Source organism: Oncorhynchus nerka, linkage group LG27, assembly GCF_034236695.1.
Source record: "Oncorhynchus nerka isolate Pitt River linkage group LG27, Oner_Uvic_2.0, whole genome shotgun sequence".
NCBI lineage: Eukaryota > Metazoa > Chordata > Actinopteri > Salmoniformes > Salmonidae > Oncorhynchus > Oncorhynchus nerka.
The window spans coordinates 43,920,819-43,945,119 of NC_088422.1; the positions used below are offsets into that span (position 1 = coordinate 43,920,819).

Genomic DNA, 24,301 nt, shown 5'->3' on the forward strand with positions numbered 1-24,301 from the left:
TCGGTTAACGAGCGGTAGTGGTCATTACCTCGGTTAACAAGAGGTAGTGGTCATTACCTCGGGTAACGAGCGGTAGTGGTCATTACCTCGGGTAACAAGAGGTAATGACACAGTAACATTAACACAGACCCCAAACATGAATCGCATCATCAGAACTAAAATGGACAGGCCAAGGTAGGATAATATTATTTACTGAAAATGAGGTATGATGTGGAGTAATAATGCACAAAAGATGATAACGTCTACAAACTAAAGACAATATCTAACCATAACGGGCTGGTTCCCAGAGCCAGATTAAGCCTAGTCCTGGACTAAATGGCACAAATACATTTTGCAGGTCAGGACTAGGCTTTTAAGATGGTTCTCGTATTAGCTTGGAGTGCTATTAGCTTGGAGTGCTAAAGTGTAATTAAGGTTAAAAGGAAAACAGACAGAGTTTATTTCCATTTTGCAATTACTAGCCTACTGAGTCAACATCAATTAGACAATGAACTATGGCATGACGTCAGTAAGAGAGACGTGGTTAGGTAGTAGGTCTAATCACACACGAAGAGTTTACTTCTAAAGTGCTATAAATGCTATAGCCACACATTTTTTTTTCATGAGGAATGATTGCTGGGTACCTTCATGCGTGTGTGTACAATATTACTGTTCTCAGATTTGGATTTTCTTTCGCAAAACGCTATACATTCATTGATGAGCTGGAATGTAATGTTCGTATCCTGTATGTTTGACTGTGATATGTGGTTCTCTCACCTAGCTTTCTTAAGATGAATGCATATTAAGTTGCTCTGGACAAGAGCATCTGCTAAATGACTAAAATATCAAATGTACATGTTTTACAGATCTCATCTTAATGTATTGAATCAAGTCATAACTTTTGGAACAAATACAAATATGTCGTTGAACAACCTCATGCCATGATTAGATAATGAAAAAACACAGCAATCGCTTTCACCAATTTTTCTGAGAATGGATATATAGCATTTTGGAATAAAACTCCTCTCACTCACCCACCACAACACTGTGCTCCACATTGGGCCGGTGTTCCATTACTGCTGACTAATTTGTGTGCGCGTGTGTGTGTCAGCAGCAGAGAGCAGTTTTCCAAGTTATCTGGGCCAGTTCAACATGATCCCTGAAACATAAACTGGTACTACAGTACTGAGTGTTATACAGCTAGTAGCTAATCACCCGCTGCGAATATTCACCCCTCACCTCTCCACGGCCATAGGCCATGTGTGGTGTGGCTGAGCTGAGTACGTGCTCCACATCAGTGGTGGGTGTGTTACTTTTTTCTCTAAAGACGTGTGGTAAATCGGTCCTATCCAATGTCATGCTACAGCATGTAGACCAAGCGGGAGGTATTTACATAGTCAAGTGCACATACTATATACAGCTGAGTCCTAATTGCACTTTTTCAGATGAATGACAGCTTCGGTCCCAATTTCATTACGTTAAAGCAGCAATCCGCAGTGGAAACAATAACAACGCGTCCTCTCCGTCCCCGTGTCAGTAAAAAGGGATGGGGCTCGAGAAATGTAACCACTCTCAAATTCGGAGACAGAGCATGTTTTGAGGCTATACAGTGTTTGTTTACATTTACTTTTGTTTACAAACATTGGAGTTAAAAAACAACAACCATATTTTGGGTTCTGATGGGGTGCGACAGTTGAACTGAGCTCCCGAGGCATTTACAAGTTATATTCTTCAAGAATCAAGAGGTACATATCGTGAATGTGGAAGTTCAAAAACTGACGTGGCAACTTCTGATTTGCCTCTTTAACCACTCCTTTTTAGCATGCAAAGTCATTGCAGTAAATTATACTAGAAAATGTGCCGCGCCACAAAACCCCTCAGTGAAACAGAAGAGGGGAGGAGCCATGTCCTATAAAGTATCTGCTTACGTTACCAAGTATGAAGCCAGTTTTGGTTGAGAAGAGTAGCTGGTAAGTGTTAATTCCCGACTGTTTGAGGATATTACCACCATGTCTTCCTTCTCTTCATTTCCTCCTACAAAAAAACCATTTCCCACTACACTCACGTCAAAGGCTGCGTCGTCATCTGAACTAACACCTACTGAGGATGTACTGCAGGGGAATAACAGTGCAAAGTGGTGATACAATCTCATTGGACATTCAAAGCAAAAATGAGTCACGCCGCATGCTTCTTTCATCATTGCATTTATTGCTGAAGGCTTTTTAGGAAGACGATAGCATCTGTACACTATCATATCAACACGGTGGCCATCTTAACTGAGGCCTGAGAGGGATGACCTGGAACGCCTCGTTCTCATTGGCCAGCCTAATAAAGGGGAGGAGCACCACTGAATAGACACACAGCACCAGGTGCGTAAGCTGATCCCAGATCTGTGCTTGAGGGAAACAACTGTCCAGAGCCACAGTACCCCGAGAGCTCTGAGAACAAGAGCAATAAAAACACAATAACACAACAACAAAAAACACTACAATTAAAAACAAGAATCTTTATTGTACAGTCTACTATTTACCAAGTATTTTCTTAGAAGTGTCATAGTAAAATGTTCATTACATAATAGTTACCGTTTCATTAATAATTCATATTTTGGGGGATTCATTAAATCCAGCACCATTAAAGTAAGAGCCAGAAAATACCCATTGTCACCACATAATTTATGTGAAAATACCAGGCAAATACCAGCTGAAAGGGGGTGTTACTGGCTGTCACCATCATTTCTGTATTAGTGGGGGAACTTGGAATAGAAAACAAAATGCACGCCAAACAGGCTTTTACACAGCTTGACATTCTGACTGACATTCAAACGTATTGGAAAGCAGGTGGGACATGGGTGAGAAGTTCACATAACTAAGTCTTTAGAGGCTGTTGGAGGCCCTATACCCTGGGATACACAGTATGAGCTGGGAAGGTGCAAGGCTCAGACCAACTGCATACAGCAGCAATATACAGTACTTTAGCTTCTCGAATTCCCACCCCATATAGGTAACGGTCTGCGGATGTTATGACGATGATGAGGAAGAAGAAAAGGCTGTTGCCAGCTGATTGCACTAGAGAGGAGATCCACCAATAGGATCGCAGTGTGGATGCCCTGTATGTATGCGTTTGAGGTCCATGAGGCAGGAAGTGCGTGTCAGAGTTACCCTCTACAGGTGATACAGCACTGTTTCTGGATGGACCTGAGGGAGCATCGGCCCAGCAGCTTCAGCTTGTCACAGAACCGAGACGACATGCTGTTCTTCCTACACAGCGGACCTACACGATCACAACGCAGGAGAGGACAGGACAGACCACTGGCTTAGTTCAACTGCAATATACGGTACGTCGATCAACAGCATACATCTCAAACAAATATAGCTTCAGTAGGAACTATTTCTTTATCTTATGGTGAAATGTCCTTGCTAAATAGCCAACAGGGAGGGATGGGTGTTTGTCTTACCGGTGTTAGTCTGACACTCCTGCATGTGGCATTTCCTGAGTGTGTCAGGCCTGCTGCTCGGCTCACACAGACTGTTCTCCACAGAGTCGAAGTCCTCAACAATACACCGCACCACACGATGCTGCAACCCCTCACCACAACTCACAGAGCACTGACACACACACACAGAGAAGACCACCGACATTACTAACACACACAGACACACTAGTCCCCACTGACAAATCGCACCATGCAACGCACACTCTGAACATGCAACAGTCACAGAGTCTGCACATACTGTAGGGAAATAAATATGCTGCAAGTCATGAACTGTAAGTAAATATGTTCCCCGGGAACCTTTACCTCCTCCCAGTCCTGTGGGTCCCAGTAGCTGCAGGGCTGCAGGTTGCAGGTCTCTGTGTCGTTTGGCCTCTGGGTGGCGCTACAGCGCTGCGGCTCAGGGCAGTATACCAGCCGCTCCCTCAATCCACCACTACAGCTACGTGAGCACTGGCGATGAAAGGAGTTCATATCTACAATCATATTCAAACTCATTTATTCTTATTAATACTAGAAAATAGCATATGGACCAAAGCCAGTCAGCATGTGTCAATATATGTGTGTCTGTGTCTGTGTGTGTGTATATGTACCTGTCCCCAGGGGGAGGTTCTCCAGGGCTGGCAGGGTTGGAGACGACAGGACAGGGTGCTGGGCGGCCTGGAGGACAGGACTTGGCAGTGGAACGGTCTCAGTGGACGCCCCTTCTGCTCGTCCACACACTGCACCTCACGCTGCCTCCTCCCCGCCACCTCACACCCCTTCGGACACTACAGAGAGAGGGAGAGAGAGGGAGGGAGAGAGAGAGGGAGAGAGAGAAAGAGAGAGAGAGAGAGAGAGAGAGAGAGAAAAGAGAGAGAGAGAGAGAGAGGGAGAGGGAGAGGGAGAGAGTTAGTATAATACCTTATCTGTTCTTCTTATTATGTGAGTTGTAGGTTTTTATTTTAGAGTGGTCGCATTTCATATGGCTATTCAATAATGTCACTAATACACATTTCATAAGGCTATTCAATAATGTCACTAATACACATTTCATATGGCTATTCAATAATGTCACTAATAGACATTTCATATGGCTATTCAATAATGTCAGTAATACACATTTCATAGGGCTATTCAATAATGTCACTAATACACATTTCATATGGCTATTCAATAATGTCACTAATACACATTTCATAGGGCTATTCAATAATGTCACTAATACACTTGCTTCTGCTGTAGCTGACGTGTTGCTGGCAAGTTGTAGAAACTTGTAGAAAAGTTACCCACAGGATTGTGGGTAAAACTCCCCGGGACCAGCCATATGTAAAATGTATGCACACATGACTAAGCCGCTTTGGATAAAAGCGTCTGCTAAATGTCATATTATTATTAGATGAGCTATAGAAAGCAGAGACAGCCAGGTACAGTGTATCCAGGCTACTGACCTTGCTCCAGTCGCCACTCAGCCAGGTGGCACAGGGGCGCAGGTGGCAGGTGCGAGCTGGTTCTGGTCTCTTCAGGTTGGCACAGTCCGATTCCTGCTGGGAGCTACACAGCACTGGCCTCCACACTGCCCCCAGGCCACACGACGTTGAGCACTGGCCCAGACAACAGGTGAGAGAGGAAGACAGAAAGTATGTAGTACAGCATAGAAACATTTCTGCCTTGGGATTGTTCACTACAAGGGTGTTGATTGTTACATTAGCGATTTTAATAACCAAAATGCATTGTATGATTATAGCAGGGATGGGCAACTGGCTGTCCACCCCACCTTTTGAAGGCCTTCGGGTCAATTCCCACACCCCCAGAAATAAATCAATTATACAAATAAAACAAATGTAGCAACTCAGTCGGTGTCTCAACGTACTGTTGTGAGTTAGAATAGTAGAATACGTAAGGTCCCATTTAGAAACGTGTCAGCAGTTTTTCAGTCACTGACAGTCAGTCAATTAGCCCATGTCAACTAAATCTTTTTTAGATTGCTAAGTTAGTTTAGTGGCCAGCTATTTAAACTTGTTATCATGGTCGAATTACTGGCCGGGGGGCCCCCGTTGATTTTATTAGCCAGTTTCACTCAGGTATCATATTTAAAATGGCAACCTATAGCAAAATGTTTAGAATTGCATGAAATTTGTTATACAATTGCAAAATCTTATTTTCGCCTCATGTAAAAATGTGTAGAATTGCAGCAAACTTGCTTTAAAACTGCAAACATTTTCTCTACAGCCCATGGCAAAAATGTGTAGATTTGCACGAAATTAACTATGGTATGGGCGTGGGTATGCAGATCCACCAGCAACTGCGGCCCCTCATGATGAGTTCAGATTTTTTTGTGACCCCCATCCCCATCAAAGTTGCCCAACCCTGGCCTATAGGGTCATCAACAAGCTCATAAACACAGAGGGTTATTTTTGTCTGTACTCACCTCGCTCCAATTACCCACCAACCAGAACACCTCCATGCTGATTGGCTCTTGGGCATTCAGGTAGCCATAATCACTGGCGAAGGTCACTACGGGACTTCCTGGTCTCTGCTCCTGACCTTTGCCCTTTGAACGTGGGCCTGGCTTTTTAGAACTGGGAGCAGGGCTGCCACTCTTGGGGGTCTCAATGGGCTTCTTCCGTTTAATGATCCTCACAGTGGGACCGGGGGCATCTGGGGTTGGGCTGCTGAAATACGGGGCATCGCTAGTGTGGAAAATGCCTTCTGTATTGGGATACAGTCCTTGTGTAGTGTGGTAAGGTGCTATAAGTGTACTCCTCATCTCCGCTGTGTGTGCCCGGGGTATAGGGGTGGTGTGGGGCACCCTAGTTGTCCGTTTGGTGAAAGGGTTGATAGAAGGGGTGGTGTTGGGGGGAGTGAGGGTGTAGAGGCTGGTGTTCATAGCCCAGTGCGCAGTGCTGGTTTGTGGGGTTGAGGGGGAGGTAGTGAGGGGTACTCTGGTTGTGTGTTGGGTTGTACGTGATGTTGTTGGGACACTTGTGTGTGGTATGTGTGGTGTGGATGTAGGGTGTAACCTGGCGGTGGTCACGGTAGGCGGTGATTGGATGGGGGTCCTGAGAGAGGATTCCGTGGTAAAAATGTCCAGATCTGTAAGCCCCTCCTCTTCTGCAGTCACATCCTCCACTACATAGTCATACCCCGGGGTGTACGTAACCCCCACATCTGGAAACACAAAATCAGCTGCACTCCCCTCCTTTTTCTCATCCTCCTCTTCTTTCTCTCTCATGTCCCTCTCCCTGTTCTCCGTGTCAGTAGGACTGGTCGTAATAAATGCCCCGTCCTTGTCCTCCACACGCCCATTCTTCACCACATGATCATCGACGTCAATGATATCAGTGGCTGTGGAGGACCGTGGGAGGGGCTTGGTGGTAGAGGTGGTGATGGGGGTTGTAGTTCTCTCAGTCACTGTAACAGTGCTGGTCCCGGGTGTAGCGTTGCTGGTGCTTTTGGGGCCCCAGGTGTGTGTAACTGGCTGCCTGGTTGGGTGTCTCTTGGGCAGGTAGAAACGGCGGTATTTAGGGGGTGGTCCCGGGCGCCGTCGGAGGCCTGCGCTTGGGCAGCTCTGCAGGGCACACAGCGACTTGGAGCGAGGCATGGTTTTGATGTCACACTTTTTTAGGGGTGCGGTCAGGCAGGTGACCGTCCGGGTGCGCACACTACCACCACATGTCACTGGGCACTGAGAGAGAGAGAGATTAAATAGGTTATTAACACAACAAGGAGAGAGAGAGAGGGATTAAATAGGTTATTAACACAACAAGGAGAGAGATTAAATAGGTTATTAACACAACAAGGAGAGAGAGATTAAATAGGTTATTAACACAACAAGGAGAGAGAGAGAGAGATTAAATAGGTTATTAACACAACAATGAGAGAGATAAATTAAATAGGTTATTAACAGAACAATGGGAGAGAGAGAGATTAAATAGGTTATTAACAGAACAAGGAAAGAGAGAGATTAAATAGGTTATTAACAGAACAAGGAGAGAAAGATTAAATAGGCTATTAACAGAACGGGGAGAGAGAGAGATTAAATAGGTTATTAACAGAACAAGGAGAGAGAGATTAAATAGGTTATTAACAGAACAAGGAGAGAAAGATTAAATATGTTATTAACAGAACAAGGAGAGAGAGAGAGATTAAATAGGTTATTAACAGAACAAGGAGAGATTAAATAGGTTATTAACAGAACAAGGAGAACGAGATTAAATAGGTTATTAACAGAACAAGGAGAGAGAGAGAGACTAAATAGGTTATTAACAGAACAAGGAGAGAGAGAGAGACTAAATAGGTTATTAACAGAACAAGGAGAGAGAGATTAAATAGGTTATTAACAGAACAAGGAGAGAGAGATTAAATAGGTTATTAACAGAACAAGGAGCGAGATTAAAGAGGTTATTAACTTGAACAAGGAGAGATAGAGAGAGTGGCAGAGAATGGTAGAGAAAGGAGAAGAGAATAGTACCATGCTCCAGTTGCCCGCGGCCCAGTCGGGTCCACAGAGCTGGTCTCTGTTGCAGGGAACTACAGGTTTGGGTTTGAGCAGCTGTTTACAGTCCCCAGGGTGGAGCACCCTCTCCTCCCCGGCCACCGTGCGCACACACAGCACTGTGCGATTCCTCACCCCTCCCGAACCACAGGTGGCAGAGCACAGCTGCCAGCCCCCCACCCACCACCTACACAGGGGGAGAGGGGAGAGAGTGTGAGACAAGGGCCCTGAACAAATTTGCGTTGGTCTGATTTGCTTCGGAAATGAATAGCTGTCAAAAGACAACAGGGCCAACAGTCATAACAGACACTAATAACACCTGTTGAGTTACAGAGCTTTTTAACTGTATTTATTTGAGATCAGCATTAATATTGCAGATAGATTGTGGGTTCCATCAGTTTAATTGTTTGCGTAATTTCTAATCACATTTATTTACATGTTTTATTTATACTCCCCTCCAACCCTACCATCCCTACCCTGATTGGAGTAAACTAACGGACAACAATTACTGCTACTTACAGCTATTTCCGCTCACATCTATGGTACCTGTAGTTAAATAATTATACATATATTCCTAATTTCCTATTTCTTCAAGTACTGGATTTTCACCCACAGTGACCAATCCACCATTCATTCTGATTTTAACTCCAACCCTCCCGATGTCCACAGACGAACCCATCTTTCCCAGTATTATGTCATTTTGTTATTTCATTTTTAATACATTCCTCCATTTTACTATGATGTCTTATTAGGGTAGTGAACCTCCTTATTTGTAACATTACCGATATTGCCCTAAAAATAAATACTTTACCCAAGAGTATAATGACATTTCCCATTGACGGATCATTGGTTTTTCGGATCCCGTAACAATACAGTCTGCATGTTGATCTGAACCCTGATATTATGACATAACAACCATGTCTGGACCTGACTCTGCAGAGTCTGCACAAGGCTGACTGTTCAATGCCCCATATATTGAACATTATTTTTGTAGCAAGTATTTTATATAATAGCGTAAATTAAAACAAATGGAATTGTGTCAATTGTTGATTTATATGTCAGTTCATAGACGTGTTGCCAAGGTATGAGAATATCAAAGACCTGTTCCCAACTGACTTGAATGTTATACAGCATGCTAATTATGCTAATCATTTTTAGCCATTTATGATTTTTAATGGGTGTCAGAGAGACAAATTATTTAATTCCTTCTTTAAGTAACGGTCTCTTCCAATTTTGTGGCAGAGCAGCTACCAATCAATCAAATGTATTTATAAAGCCCTTTTTACATCAGCAGATATCACAGTGTTTATACAGAAACTCAGCCTTAAACCCCAAAGAGCAAGCTATGTAGATGAGTTGATTATAATGTATTGAGCATACACATCTATACACTGTTGTTAGTTGCTTGTATGACATCATTTTACCGTCCTTGTTTAATAAAATGTTCTTCATAAATATTATACCCTTCTTGTACATTTTTGTCCAATATATATATATATATTTTGCCATATTATTTGCTGTAATACTTTTAAACATAGGATGGGCCTTTCTTAGTAGCTTGCTTGAAACCCAGTTTGGATTTAGATACAATGGAGACTTTAAGAGAGAGGTTTAATGCCTTAATATTTAATAGTTTTAACTCTCCAAACCCTTCTGTTCGTTACATAAATATGTTCGTTAAACTTTGTCTGATTTGCCATTCCAAAAAAAGTGAAATATTTTTTCCTGATTTGAAAAAAGATTATTCTGGAGTTGGTAGAGCCATGAATAAATATATAAACGGCGATATCTCTAGAGAATGAATCAGTGTAATCTTCCCGGATGTGGATAGGTGTTTCCTTCTCCACGGTTTCAAAATTCTATCTATTTTGCTAAGTTCGCTAGTTGCTAGATCGCTCAACTTTTCCTGGATATGTACACCAAGTACATAGACTTTACTATCCACCCATTTCATCGGGAGGCCACATGGCAATTTAAAAGTTTATATCTTTTACAACCCATAATATAGTACACTTATCATAGTTGGGTTTGAGTCCAGAGAAACTGGAGAAATTATCCAGGTCCTCAATGAGGCCTTTCAAGGTTGAAGACTGAGGACTCAAGAGAATCACTTGAATCATCGGCGTACATTGATACTTTTGTCTCTAATCCATACATTTTTAGCCCCTTAATGTTATCATTAGATTTTTTTAAAGCTAACAGTTCATAATAAATAGGTATGGTGACAGAGGGCAACCTTGTTTAATGCCTCTTGACAATTCAAAGTTCTCAGAGAAGTAACCGTTATTTAATATTCTACATAAAGGATTGTTGCATGCCCCAGGACTACCTGACATGATGACTCCTTGCTGTCCCCAGTCCACCTGGCCATGCTGCTGTTCCAGTTTCAACTGACCTGAGCCCTAGGACCATGCCCCAGGACTACCTGACATGATGACTCCTTGCTGTCCCCAGTCCACCTGGCCATGCTGCTGCTCCAGTTTCAACTTCCACCTGACTGTGCTGCTGCTCCAGTTTCAACTGTTCTGCCTTATTATTATTCGACCATGCTGGTCATTTATGAACATTTGAACATCTTGGCCATGTTCTGTTATAATCTCCACCCGGCACAGCCAGAAGAGGACTGGCCACCCCACATAGCCTGGTTCCTCTCTAGGTTTCTTCCTAGGTTTTGGCCTTTCTAGGGAGTTTTTCCTAGCCACCGTGCTTCTACACCTTTATTGCTTGCCGTTTGGGGTTTTAGGCTGGGTTTCTGTACAGCACTTTGAGATATCAGCTGATGTACGAAGGGCTATATAAATAAATTTGATTTGATTTTGATTTTGTACATTACTTTTGCCCATGAGAGATTATCCATAGTTATTAACAATGTAACTGAGTTACAGTGTTAATAACATAGTACTATAGTAGAAATAAGACAGGTGTTATAGAGTATTCGTCATAGTAATCAGGAAACTAAGGAACCTGGCGGGGCAGTCCATGTTCTTGCACTTGCGGTGTCGGTCCTCCGGGCGGCTCTCTTGGTCACAAAGAGCCTCATCGACCACGCCCACCTCCAACTCAAAACACCTGACAGGCTGCTGCTGCTCACCTGGACGTCACAGAACACAGGCACGGAAAGGTTTCAGTAGATGCTAAGTGGGATCCGTGGGATGACCCTACCTTAAACCATGACCTTAATCCCTACCCTTACCTAACCCTAACCTGTTACATGTAAACTTCAATGGGGTTTGTGCGTCCCAAGAATCCCACTTAGCATATAGCAAAAGGTTTCTGTCTGAATAATCACACTGTATGCTCTGACACTCAATACTGCTCAACTGTCTGATTAGAATGTAATAAGTCCAGACCATCAGATTCCAACATCCACAACTCTCAACATATGACAAGTTAACACAGTATAAAAAGCATATCATAAGTTGTTTAAAAGACAACCCCTCACCTAGCCCACAGGTGGTGCTGCAGTCTGTCCAGGCCCCATGCCTCCACCTGTACTCCGACTTGATGACCTCATTTCCTGTCTGGCGGTTCCTCTTGATGGTGTACTCATACTTTATACCTGGATTCTTTTCCTGGTACAGCAACTGGACAACAGGAAACACACACTAAACGGTTAGGCTGTGTGTATCATATCTGAATCCTTATCTAGCTGGTCAATATCTAACTGGATTTTTTCATGGGTATAGTGTGTATGGTGTGTATACCTGGATCATGACTGGTTGTTTGGTGGGTCCAGGGGAGGTAAGGTTCTCCAGGTTTCCGCTGCGTTCGTAGTAGAAGGTAGTTCCGCCTGCCTTGTACTCTCCATTCCATTGGATGATGTATTCGCCATTCAGGAAATACTCCTCTGACCCCTGACCCCGCAGAGCCAGAAAGTTCCCCGCCTCCTCCATTTCCTGGACCACAATGTCACGTGCCCCCTCTGGGATCACTCCCACGTCCACGTAGCCTGTGACAGGCGGAAGGCGAATCAGTTGTGTTAGTGCTGGGCTGGAATAAAAGCCTGAAAACCCTGTGGGACCCTAAACCTACAATGGTATCAAAGCTAAAGAAATTAAATGCAAGCAGAGGCATGACAAATACACTGTTAAACACAGAATGAATCATGGTTGCAGGTCGCAACGTGGGAGAGGCCAGAGCTTACAGAGAGGCCACCATGGCAGCCAGCTATATGGTTACACCAACATCCAGACTTCCAGACTCTCTGTGATCTTTAATAGAGGGTGGGAGAGTGGCGTGTGTGTGTGTGTGTGTGTGTGTGTGCCTTGGGTGGCGGGGTGGGGTAACCCTGTCTCTCGTCTGTAACAGTGTGTGTGGGAGGGCACTGCTCTGTTAGGGTCTCTGGTTTTTAATAGTGTGTGGATGTGTGGGGGAGGTGTTGGTGTGTGTCTGTTTGTGAGGGTAAAGGAGGGGGGGGGGTAAGCATTACTTTGGATCTCAGCTCTGCCCTTTGAAGTTTCATACATCTGAGCCGGAGGGTGTCCGTAAAAGGGCACTGGAGACACACACACACACACACACACACACACACACACACACACACACACACACACACACACACACACACAGTGGATGTCTGGGAGGTAAGGTTGAGATCTGGGTCTGCATTCCAAACATAAAGCTCACTCCCTTCTCCCAGCCCTGGATGACTTGTCCTACCAGATATGAAGGGATCATGCGGCCAGCACTGGAATGGATCTGCCTACTACCTGCAGTTTGAAAGCTTATGTCCTGCAATTCTACACTTTTTGCCATGGGCAGAGAGAAAAATGTGCTGTTTTATAGCTCATCTAACGCTATTGTTCACATTTTGCCATGAGGCTGAGGGAACATTTTGCGGTTTTAAAGCTAATTTCATGCAATTATACACAATTCTATATGTGCCCCCAACCCGGGTCTAAGGGGTCAATTGGGGACTGGGCCCTCCAAAGTGCTGAGTGGAGTTGTCGCCATATATTCAAGGCTTGAATAACATCTGAATGTGACATGTGAGGAACAGCTGCTTGGAGATTTATTATAAATAAAAACGGTGACTTCAGGTGAAGGGGGCAGATCAGGAATCTTTGTTGGAATGTGGCCCTCACAATCAACTAAAATAAATAGAGCAAATAATCAGGGAATGATTCTATTCTGTCATGGATGATAATAATGAATACTGACATTTGGTTGTGTGCAAACATATGATCATAATCCTTTTCAGTTATTTTATTCTATAATATGGGATAGAATCAATGTTGATTTTATCTTTTGCAAACATTATGATCATCATTTTCACTGTCATAAATCAGTTAATCTATTCATTTCATACCTGCTCCCAAAAAGGCTATTAAATTTGCATCTTTATTTACAAATCAAAACAAATTGCATGGATGGACATTGACAGGAATAAAACCTAATATTGACACGGTTGTACAATTCTAATGCACCCTCACATGGCAACTTTGATCCGCATAGATACTATAATCATCAAGGCCACAGGGATTGGTGGAAGTCATTTTGGCAAAACAGTTTTTTTCCCGCATTCATGTAATGATGGCACTGAAGCGGACACATTGAGCGCAAATTTGGCATGCCAAAGCTTGTACTAATTACATACACCACCAACAAAGGTGATGGACACAATTTTGGATTTGAACTTTCCTGACCGGGAAAATCACCCAGTAGTGGAATCTAAAAGAAGTCCAGAAACCCTGGATATGTGAGTAGATGTGAGTGGCTTTTGACAACTCAGTAACTGAAAGTATGGGGTGCACGTCCCACTGACGTGAGATCGTGTGTGTGGTGAACGTTACTCATTCAAATAACCCATGGAATGTCATAATAAAATGATAGGGATTATATTCATTTTAAGGATAATAGATTGAAGATAGTATAAACTGCTAATAGCCTCATATGGGAGCAGGTAGCACAAATCTATTGATTTGTGCTAATGCTAGGTAGGTAGGTTTTGAAATTTTTTGTCGGGCCGTGCCAGTTCTAGCTAGGTGGCAGTCGCTGGCTAGAAATGGTGTGTGTGTGGTACTCATTCAAAGAAACCATCAGATTAAATCTCGGAATATAATTCATTACAGGGCTAATAGATTGAAATTGGTATCAATTGCGGATCTCCTCTCATGGGAGCAGGTAGCATTGTTAGTCTATGTTCGCTAGCTAGTTAGTGTCATATAGGTTCAATTGTATCACTTTCAAAATAGAATGATATGATACCAAGGTAAAAGGCAGTAAATGCTCCATTTACCTTGGTTTCACAGTAACTTCTTGCAGTTACTGCTAATATGACCCCCATTTTCTCCAAAACACAATACAATAGAGGCAGGATACTAGTCCACATGATTAAGCATGTATTTTATGTAGCGAAAATGACAACAACTAATTTTTCGACCATATGAGCAGTTACTGCCTTTTTGCTTGGTAGGACAGTATAGTAAGCTACAATAATGTCCTACTCTGAAGAGAACACCTATCAATCTATCTTTCTCTCTGGCTGTGAGGTCACGGAGGTCACTAGTGAGTCATTCTCTCAAAAATGCAGATGTACTGGAGTCAGACGGTGAAATATGCCAAAGACAGCAAGACAAATAACTGTACACACACACACACACACACACACACACACACACACACACACACACACACACACACACACACACACACACACACACACGGAGGGTAGCTGCCAAAAACAGCAGAACAGCTGTATACTCCCATACAGAGCGCTGCCATGACAACCACATGGCAACAACACAATGACAATCCTGTGACCAGTGCGTGAAGACGTTGTGGGAGATGTTTTGGGGGTATGAGAGGAGAGATGAGACCTCATGGAGATATTTAGGAAGGAGATAGGAGACTCACCGAAGCTATCCCCCCCATCAAAGGTCATCTGGACAGTCTCACAGGAGGAACCATCGCCCAGGCACACTCCACAACGATCCTCTACAGCGTTAGAGTCTATACCATAGTCACAGCCCACCTCCTACACACACAGGTCAAGAATGATGGATGCGTGCGCACACACACAGACACACACACATGGATAAGGTAAAGATTCAAGGTCATCAGATCAGGTACACACAGAGATACACAGACGGAAGGGAAAAAACGAACAGATTACCTCTCAACTCCAACAGGCATAGACCCTATCTTAAATCTATCTCAGGCCCAAATGCTCTCTACTTGCAGAGCCAGGACTTATGCTGCGGTCATAACATCTCGTAATTTGGTAAATATGAGCATACGACTGGGAAAAAAATCCCTCCAAATCGTAAATACTAGTGGAAAACTCATCTATCATCCCTGAGCGCCGACTTCTCCCACACGCTGACCTCTGACGTCACCTACTAAGGAAAGGACCTCAGCAGTTAAATGCAACAACAAAACATTCTTTATAAAAAGCATAGTATTAATATGGTTTTAAACACTATCATTTGTTTACAAGCATGATAGCTGTACTTCTAGTTTATGGTTGAAGAGGCGTGTTTGCCATTAGCCAATTGGCATTTCTCAACAGGTTCAAAGAACGTGAATGCATCCAACTTGCATTTACGACTTCACAACTGGTAATTACCACATTCCCACATGGTTATGAACGCAGCATAATACCTACTTTCTTCCACCCTCCCCTTTCCCCCCCTTCCCTCTGTCTCTCTCTCTTACCCAGCCACACTACCTTGCACACTCCGTTGACACAGAGGCTTCTGGAGTTGTTGTTCATGAAACAGGGAGTTCCATCTGTCACAGCATCCAGCATCTTCTCAGAGAAATGCTCATCCACAGGACGACAATGCAGCTCACACGGACTCGCTGGGCAAGGCACGGAAGAGAGATGGATAAGAGATGGAACCAGGGAGGGGGGGTTGGATCAGTCGAAGTATTGAAAAGTTTAATTCCCTTTTCAGTATTGGAAATGCATGTATATGCTGCCCCCTGCTGCTAGATACATATAACCACAACTCTTGGAATGATGTCTATATATATATATATATATATATATATATATATATATGTGTGTGTCTCGGTGTGTTTACTGTGGTATGTGTGTGTGATGATTTTAGCTCTTACATAGGCTGGCCACAGGGACCCACTCGTAGAGTTCGTTCTGGTAGGCCACTGTGTCAAATTCACTACACAGCATTTCTCTGAAGGTGGGTTTGGCCTTTTGGCATGGTTTGGTGTTACAGATATGGTAACGCCTCCTCTCGCCTGTACAGTACTTCCCACCAAACTCTGGTCTGAGGGAAACAAAGGACCACACATTTGAATCAAATATTGAAAGAGGGGAGGTGGAAAAAGGAGAAGAGGGAAGAGGAGATGGAGGAGAGAATAAGCGAGGATAGGAAAGGAGAGACAGATGTGGGATCAGTTCTTACTTGGGGTGGTTACACTCCCTGTGAGCAGACTGCACCCCGGCCCCACAGGTCCTGGAACAGTGAGACCAGCTACTCCACTGTCCCCAGTTCCCATTCACTGTCTCCGGTAGCTTCCCTATGATAACACACTCCCCTGAGATACACCACTGACAGAGGGAACACATACACACATAAGAGAGGACACCATCGCAAACTTGCCAGTGAAACGGTGCCCCACAACACACACACGTACAAACACACAGATACACAGTCTCAACCTACCTTCTCAGGGCCACAGCTAGTGCCATCTATGGGGGAGTCCAGTTTAGAACGGCAGGACCCATTCACTGAACACCACAGGATCTGGCACACATTCTAGAAGGAAGACAAACCCAGGCTAAGTAAGTTCCCATCCAGACTAGGAACTGGTGGTGGTGTGTGTGTGTAACTCACGTCGATTTCGTGGCAGTAGGTGGCATTGGGGCCGTACTGTAGTTGACACTGGTGCTGTGTGGTGTAGCGGACCCCCAGACGGGCCAGTGGGGTGGTCAGATCCTTCTTTGAGGGACGGTCGTCCAGACAGAAGCCCCAACCACGACTAGGGAATCAGAGAGAATCACCTCATCCACGTTAAGCATCAAAAAACTACACAGAGGTGAGAGGGTGAGACAAAGAGAAGGAGAGAGAGAGAGGAAGAGAGAAAGATACAGAGACATACAGACAGCAGACAGGGAGAGAGACAGACAGACAGCAGACAGGGAGAGAGACAGACAGACAGACAGCATACAGGGAGAGTGACAGATAGACAGACAGCAGACAGGCAGAGAAAGAGACTCACTCTAGGAAGCGTGTGATGTAGTCTTTGGAGCAGGAGGACCAGGTAAGTGGGGAGGTGTCGTACATTAGCTGTCTGGACATGATGAAGGGGTGTCTGCCGTCCAGCTCACAGTCATTCCCCTGACCATCATGGTGGATCCCAAAGCTGAGGAAAACAAAGACGAGATGGTCCTTTTGAATTTGACCTATCGAAGCAATAGGCTTAGATAAGAATTCTTAGACAGTCTTGACTTAGAAATGAGCAATAAACACACACACAGCCACAAACCTGTGTCCCAGCTCGTGTGCAACGGTGAAGGCTACAGGTAGTCCTGAGTCTTCGTTGATGTTGCAGCTACGGTGAGGCTGGCACATCCCTGACAGATGGGACAGACCAAGGGTCTCACACGGCTCGTTGAGCCCTGCACAGATGTCCTTCCTGGTGGTCGAAATTCACACACACACACACACGGACCTTAGCATCGTCATACACAATCCACAGTTTACATTTAACATTTAAGTCATTTAGCAGACGCTCTTATCCAGAGCGACTTACAAATTGGTGCATTCACCTTATGACATCCAGTGGAACAGTAGTGCATCTAAATCTTTTAAGGGGGGTGAGAGTGATTACTTTATCCTATCCTAGGTATTCCTTAAAGAGGTGGGGTTTCAGGTGTCTCCGGAAGGTGGTGATTGACTCAGTTGTTGACAGTTGTACAGTGTAGTGTATGGGTGTTCATGTGCGTACGGCTGCAGTCTTGCCTGGTGACCAGCACTGCCACGTCGTGGTGAGCAGGGTGTGTGTCACTTAGTGGGTTGAGTTTCTTCTGCCAGGCACAGAAACTGGCCAGAGAGGTGTCTGCATGGTGGATGATCTTCAACCCTTTCTAAAGTAGACAACATTAACAACACCATCATCATAGAGGCACAGATAAAAGGCAACACAACACATCAGCTGAAGACTTGGATGTTTGAGATGTTTTTGATAGCGTGCATTTCCATTTGAGTCATTCAGCAGACACTGTTGTCCAGAGCGTCTTACAAGAACAATTAGGGTTAAGTGCCTTGCTTAAGGGCACATAAAAACATCATTTTTTTCCTAGTCAGTTAATGGATTTGAACCAGCGAACTTTCGGGTTACTGGCCCAAAGCTCTTAACCGCAAGGCTACCTGCCACCCTGGTGCACTCCTCTTATATGAATTATGTAAATCCTAGAAATTATTATGTCAACAGACAGCATATGCTGGGCTCTAATTTGCTAACTGGCTAGCAAACCTAGCTGGCTAAAAACCTGGTAAATTGCCCAGTACGGTTTAAGAAAGCACTGGAAGAAAGAAAAGGGTCTGGATAGCTAGCTCAAAAGATGGGATTCCAAAAGGCCTAATACATTTTTCTGGTGCTCCTATAGGCTACTGTTTGGTGCTCCTAACTTTTTTTTTTTGCCAATGAAAAAGTTGATGAAGAGCCTTCAATCGTATGTCCGGTTTAACGTGAAGTGTTGATTTTACCTCCTCGCCCTGCAGGAGGATCAGGCGGACCAAGGTGATGTGGATGGCATTTCCTATACTGGCATCATGGAATATCCCTGCCACCTGACACAGACAGACACACACGCACACTGCTGTCATGATATGACACTGTTGCTGTGTATATGTCTTGTGCGGACGGGGTGTCAGGTAAAGGGTTGACCCTCCCTACTCACCATGTTCATGATGGTGAAGATGTAAGACTCAACGTTGTCACTGCCGTGGTAGTCGATCAGTTTAGTGTCTGCCACCACCATGGTCTCTACCCACCTTCAAACAGGACAGAGAAACACAAAGAAAGAGAGGTCGATTTCAGTTACAGTTGATTATCAAATCAAATCTAACAACAGGTAGACCTTACGGTAAAATACTTACTTACAAGCCATTAACCAACAATGCAGTTTTAAGAAAAATACCTAAAAATATAATAAATGAAAAGTAACAAATAATTAAAGAGTAGCAGTAAAATAACAATGGCGAGGCTATATACAGGGGGTACCGGTACAGAGTCAATGTGTGGAGGCACCGGTTAGTCGAGGTAATTGAGGTAATATATACACATGGGTAGGGTTATTAAAGTTACTATGCATAGATAATAACAGAGAGTAGATGCAGCATAAAAGGGGTAAGAGGGGGGGGCAATGCAAATAGTCTGGGTAGCTATTAGATTAGATGTTCAGTAGTCTTATGGCTTGGGGGTAGAAGCTGTTAAGAAGCCTCTTGGACCTAGACTTGGCGCTCCAGTACTGCTTGCCGTGCGGTAGCAGAGAGAACAGTCTATGGCTGGCTGGAGTCTTTGACAATTTTAAGGGCCTTCCTCTGACACCACCTGGTATAGAGGTCCTGGATGGTTGGCCCCAGTGATGTACTTGGCCGTACACACTACCCTCTGTAGTGCCTTGCGGTCGGAGGCCGTGCAGTTGCCATACCAGGCAGTGATGCAACCAGTCAGGATGCCCTCGATGGTGCAGCTATAGAACCTTTTTAGGGTCTGAGGACCCATGACAAATCTTTTCAGTCTCCTGAGGGAGAATAGGTTTTGTTGTGCCCTCTTCACGACTGTCTCGGTGTGCTTGGACCATGCTTGTTTTTTGGTGATGTGGACACCAAGGAACTCGAAGCTCTCAACCTGCTCCACTACAGCCCTGTCGATGAGAATGGAGGCGTACTCGGTCCTCCTTTACCTGTCCACAATCATCTCCTTAGTCTTGATCACGTTGCATGAGAAGTTGTTGTCCTGGCACCACAAGGTCAGGTCTCTGACCTCCTCCCTATGGGCTGTCTCGTCATTGTTGGTGATCAGAACTACCACTGTTGTGTCATCGGCAAACTTAATGATGGTGTTAGAGTCGTGCCTGGACATGCAGTTAGGAGTGAACAGGGAGTACAGGAGGGGACTGAGCACGCACCCCTGAGGGACCCCCGTGTTGGTGATCAGCGTGGCGGATGTGTTGTTACCTACCCTTACCACCTGGGGGTGGCCCGTCAGGAAGTCCAGAATGTGGTAAAAACAACACATTCCAAAAAATTCCTAATTTTCAAAGAATTCCAGGGGAAAAAAGATGCACCAGTCGCCTAGTTTGATTCCTACTGGCATAAAATGTGTCAATAGAAGCCAAACTCTTTTCTGCCACCCGACCCGCCTATACAATGGTAGGAGAAACAATGCTGTGCACCTATCTCTGCTGATGGAGCGTTGGGAGCGATGTTGAGCCGTCTCCTCCTCTCTCTCCCTCTCTTCTTCCCGCTGTTCCCTCTCCCAGTCCTCTCTTTCCCTCTCCACCACTAGGGAATCACCTGGTGCGTCTGCAGGATGGACAGCAGCACAGAGATATGAGGTAAAACAATCGACTGTATTAGACAAGAGGAAAAATAGGACCTTGAGCACTCCTCATACTCGTACAAAACATTTACAAAAGCCAAACCTATCTAACAAAACAAACTATATTCAATTATATTATATTTCATTGTGTTCAAGTCTATTTAATTGAGTTATGTTCTAATATATTCTACTCACCTCTGACCCCACAGGGGTTGTGTGTGTCCCGGGCCTCAGAGCTGCGTCGGTATCTGTGTGGTGCCGTGGTTACGCTGGGATAGACCACATGGAGCCCTGGTCCCTCCCTTTCGACAGCCCCATCAGTGGACCCCTGGACTGGTTGAATGAAGTGGGGTCCTTCAGGCAAGGTAAAGAGTCCTTTCTGTGGTGGGGGAAACACAAACAAACGGTATACAATATATGTACACTGCGTGTGTGTGTGGACAAGCTAAACACCTTCACCCACAGTGCCACCGACGCAGCCCGTTACCAAGGACTGTGGGCTCTCCTTCTCTGTTGCCGACGTGAGTAAGACATTTAACCGTGTTAACCCTTGCAAGGTTGCCGGCCCAGACGGCATCCCTAGCCGCGTACTAAGAGTATGCGCAGATCAGCTGGCTGGAGTGTTTACGGACAAATTCAATCTCTCTCTATCCCAGTCTGCTGTCCCCAAATGCTTCAAGATGGTCACCATTGTTCCTGTAGCCAAGAAGGCAAAGGAAACTGAACTAAATGACTATCGACCCGTAGCACTCACTTCTGTCATCATGAAGTGCTTTGAGAGACAAGTCAAGGATCGTATCACCTCTACTTCCTTACCTGTCACCCTAGACCCACTTCAATTTGCATACCGTCCCAATATATCCACAGAAGATGAAATCGCCATCGCCATCGCACTGCACACTACCCCATACCATCTGGGAAAGAGGAATACCTATGTAAGAATGCTGTTCATTGACTATAGCTCAGCATTCAACACCATAGTACCCTGCAAGCTCATCGTTAAGCTCAAGGCCTTGGGTCTGAACACCGCCCTGTGCAACTGGGTCCTGGACTTCCTGACGGGCCACCACCAGGTGGTGAAGGAGGGAAACAACACCTACACTTTGCTGATCCTCAACACTGGGGCCCCACAGGAGTGCGTGCTCATCTCCCTCCTGTACTCCCTGTTCACCCATGACTCTGTGGCCATGCACGCCTCCAACTCAATCATCAAGTTTGCAGACGACACAACAGTAGGCTTGATTAGCAACAATGACGAGACAGCCTATAGGGAGGAGGTGAGGGCTCTGGGAGTGTGCTGCCAGGAAAATAACCTCTCACTCAACGTTAACAAAACAAAGGAGCTGATCGTAGACTTCAGGAAACAGCAGAGGGAGCACCCCCCTATCCACATCGATGGGAACGCAGTGGAGAAGGTGGAAAGCTTCAAGTTCCTCGGCGTACACATCACGGACATACTGAAATGGTCCACCCACATAGACAGTGTGGTGAAGAAGGCGCATCAGCGCCTTTTCAACATCAGGAGGCTGAAGAAATTGGTCTTGGCACCTAAAACCCTCACAAACTTTTACAGATCACACTGAGAGCATCCTGTCAGGTTGTATCACCGTCTGGAACGGCAACTGCACTGCCCGCAACTGCAGGGCTCTCCAGAGGGTGGTGCGGTCTGCCCAAAGCATCACCGTGGGGAAATTACCTGTCCTCCAGGACACCTACAGCACCCGATGTCACAGGAAGGCCAAAAAGTTAATCAAGGACAACAACTACCAAAGCCACTGCCTATTCAACCTGCTATCATCCAGAAGGCGAGGTCAGTACAGTGCATCAAAGCTGGGACCGAGAGACTGAAAAATAGCTTCTATCTCAAGGCCATCAGCCTGTTAAATAGCCCTCACTATCCCCTTAGAGGTTGCTGCCTTATATACATAATCGTGAAATCACTGGCCACTTTAATAAATGGAACACTAGCCACTTTAATAATGTTTACATATTTTGCATTTAAAAATGTAAATAAAGGAGAGCCGCACACTCTAGGAGCTCAGATGCAAAAATATTTATGTCCAACGTTTTGACAGATAAGCTGTCTTCATCAGGGTATGACAAACACTAGAGGATGACTCATTTACAGTGGGGCAAAAAAGTATTTAATCAGTCACCAATTGTGCAAGTTCTCCCACTTAAAAAGATGAGAGAGGCCTGTAATTCTCATCATAGGTACACTTCAACTATGACAGACAAAATGAGAAGAAAGAAATCCAGAAAATCACATGTAGGATTTTTACTGAATTTATTTGCAAATTATGGTGGAAAATAAGTATTTGGTCACCTGCAAACAAGCAAGATTTCTTGCTCTCACAGACCTGTAACTTCTTCTTTAAGAGGTTCCTCTGTCCTCCACTCGTTACCTGTATTAATGGCACCTGTTTGAACTTGTTATCAGTATAAAAGACACCTGTCCACAACCTCAAGCAGTCACACTCCAAACTCCACTATGGCCAAGACCAAAGAGCTGTCAAAGGACACCAGAAACAAAATTGTAGACCTGCACCAGGCTGGGAAGACTGAATCTGCAATAGGTAAGCAGTTTGGTTTGAAGAAATCAACTGTGGGAGCAATTATTAGGAAATGGAAGACATACAAGACCACTGATAATCTCCCTCGATCTGGGGCTCCACGCAAGATCTCACCCCGTGGGGGGTCAAAATAATCACAAGAACGGTGAGCAAAAATCCCAGAACCACACGGGGGGACCTAGTGAATGACCTGCAGAGAGCTGGGACCAAAGTAACAAAGCCTACCATCAGTAACACACCATGCCGCCAGGGACTCAAATCCTGCAGTGCCAGACGTGTCCCCCTGCTTAAGCCAGTACATGTCCAGGCCCGTCTGAAGTTTGCTAGAGAGCATTTGGATGATCCAGAAGAAGATTGGTTTCATATGACCATATGACATTCTCCCAAAATATAACTTTTTGGTAAAAACTCAACTCGTCGTGTTTGGAGGACAAAGAATGCTGAGTTGCATCCAAAGAACACCATACCTACTGTGAAGCATGGGGGTGGAAACATCATGCTTTGGGACTGCTTTTCTGCAAAGGGACCAGGACGACTAAAGGAAAGAATGAATGGAGCCATGTATCGTGAGATTTTGAGTGAAAACCTCCTTCCATCAGCAAGGGCATTGAAGATGAAACGTGGCTGGGTCTTTCAGCATGACAATGATCCCAAACACACCGCCCGGGCAACGAAGGGGTGGCTTCGTAAGAAGCATTTCAAGGTCCTGGAGTGGCCTAGCCAGTCTCCAGATCTCAACCCCATAGAAAATCTTTGGAGGGAGTTGAAAGTCTGTGTTGCCCAGCAACAGCCCCAAAACATCACTGCTCTAGAGGAGTTCTGCATGGAGAAATGGGCCAAAATACCAGCAACAGTGTGTGAAAAACTTGTGAAGACTTACAGAAAACATTTGACCTCTGTCATTGCCAACAAAGGGTATATAACAAAGTATTGAGATAAACTTTTGTTATTGACCAAATACTTATTTTCCACCATAATAATAATAATGATAATTTGCAAATAAATTCATAAATAATCCTACAATGTGATTTTCTGGATTGTTTTTCTTCTCATTTTGTCTGTCATAGTTGAAGTGTACCTATGATGAAAATTACAGGCCTCTCTTATCTTTTTAAGTGGGAGAACTTGCACAATTGGTGGCTGACTAAATACTTTTTTGCCCCACTGTATATAGTGTCAAAAGACACACTCAGGTGTCTGTGATCATGGCCGGGTGTGGCCTGATATCATTGGTTAATTCTCATGTATTAAAATAGCATACACAAA

At 44.6% G+C, this 24,301-nt stretch overlaps 1 protein-coding gene and 1 long non-coding RNA gene across 3 annotated transcripts in view; one reads left to right on the forward strand and one right to left on the reverse strand.

Annotated features, from left to right (window-relative positions):
* Window positions 1–2,251: 2,251 nt before the first annotated feature.
* LOC115111837 (A disintegrin and metalloproteinase with thrombospondin motifs 12) overlaps window positions 2,252–24,301 on the reverse strand; it is a 44,392-nt gene continuing 22,342 nt past the window's right edge. Inside the window, exons 3-26 of one of the 2 annotated variants that reach the window (XM_029638317.2) lie at window positions 20,658–20,841; window positions 20,317–20,446; window positions 18,817–18,910; window positions 18,623–18,706; window positions 17,876–18,000; window positions 17,400–17,549; window positions 17,133–17,276; window positions 16,748–16,892; window positions 16,577–16,669; window positions 16,316–16,461; window positions 16,008–16,177; window positions 15,616–15,749; window positions 14,802–14,922; window positions 11,651–11,895; window positions 11,389–11,530; window positions 10,911–11,037; window positions 7,923–8,133; window positions 5,880–7,136; window positions 4,900–5,052; window positions 4,063–4,239; window positions 3,776–3,922; window positions 3,434–3,584; window positions 3,138–3,249; window positions 2,252–2,417 (exon numbers count right to left, since the gene is read on the reverse strand). In XM_029638317.2, the coding sequence (XP_029494177.1) occupies window positions 2,252–2,417; window positions 3,138–3,249; window positions 3,434–3,584; window positions 3,776–3,922; window positions 4,063–4,239; window positions 4,900–5,052; window positions 5,880–7,136; window positions 7,923–8,133; window positions 10,911–11,037; window positions 11,389–11,530; window positions 11,651–11,895; window positions 14,802–14,922; window positions 15,616–15,749; window positions 16,008–16,177; window positions 16,316–16,461; window positions 16,577–16,669; window positions 16,748–16,892; window positions 17,133–17,276; window positions 17,400–17,549; window positions 17,876–18,000; window positions 18,623–18,706; window positions 18,817–18,910; window positions 20,317–20,446; window positions 20,658–20,841 (4,608 nt within the window). Of the gene's footprint in view, window positions 2,418–2,465; window positions 3,250–3,433; window positions 3,585–3,775; window positions 3,923–4,062; window positions 4,240–4,899; window positions 5,053–5,879; window positions 7,137–7,922; window positions 8,134–10,910; window positions 11,038–11,388; window positions 11,531–11,650; window positions 11,896–14,801; window positions 14,923–15,615; window positions 15,750–16,007; window positions 16,178–16,315; window positions 16,462–16,576; window positions 16,670–16,747; window positions 16,893–17,132; window positions 17,277–17,399; window positions 17,550–17,875; window positions 18,001–18,622; window positions 18,707–18,816; window positions 18,911–20,316; window positions 20,447–20,657; window positions 20,842–24,301 lie in introns of those variants that run through there. The other variant, XM_065011696.1, reaches the window with a different exon arrangement.
* On the forward strand, window positions 2,261–9,406 carry LOC135565318 (uncharacterized). The gene is made up of 2 exons (XR_010461512.1): window positions 2,261–2,348; window positions 2,980–9,406. It is a non-coding gene; the product is annotated as an uncharacterized LOC135565318 (long non-coding RNA).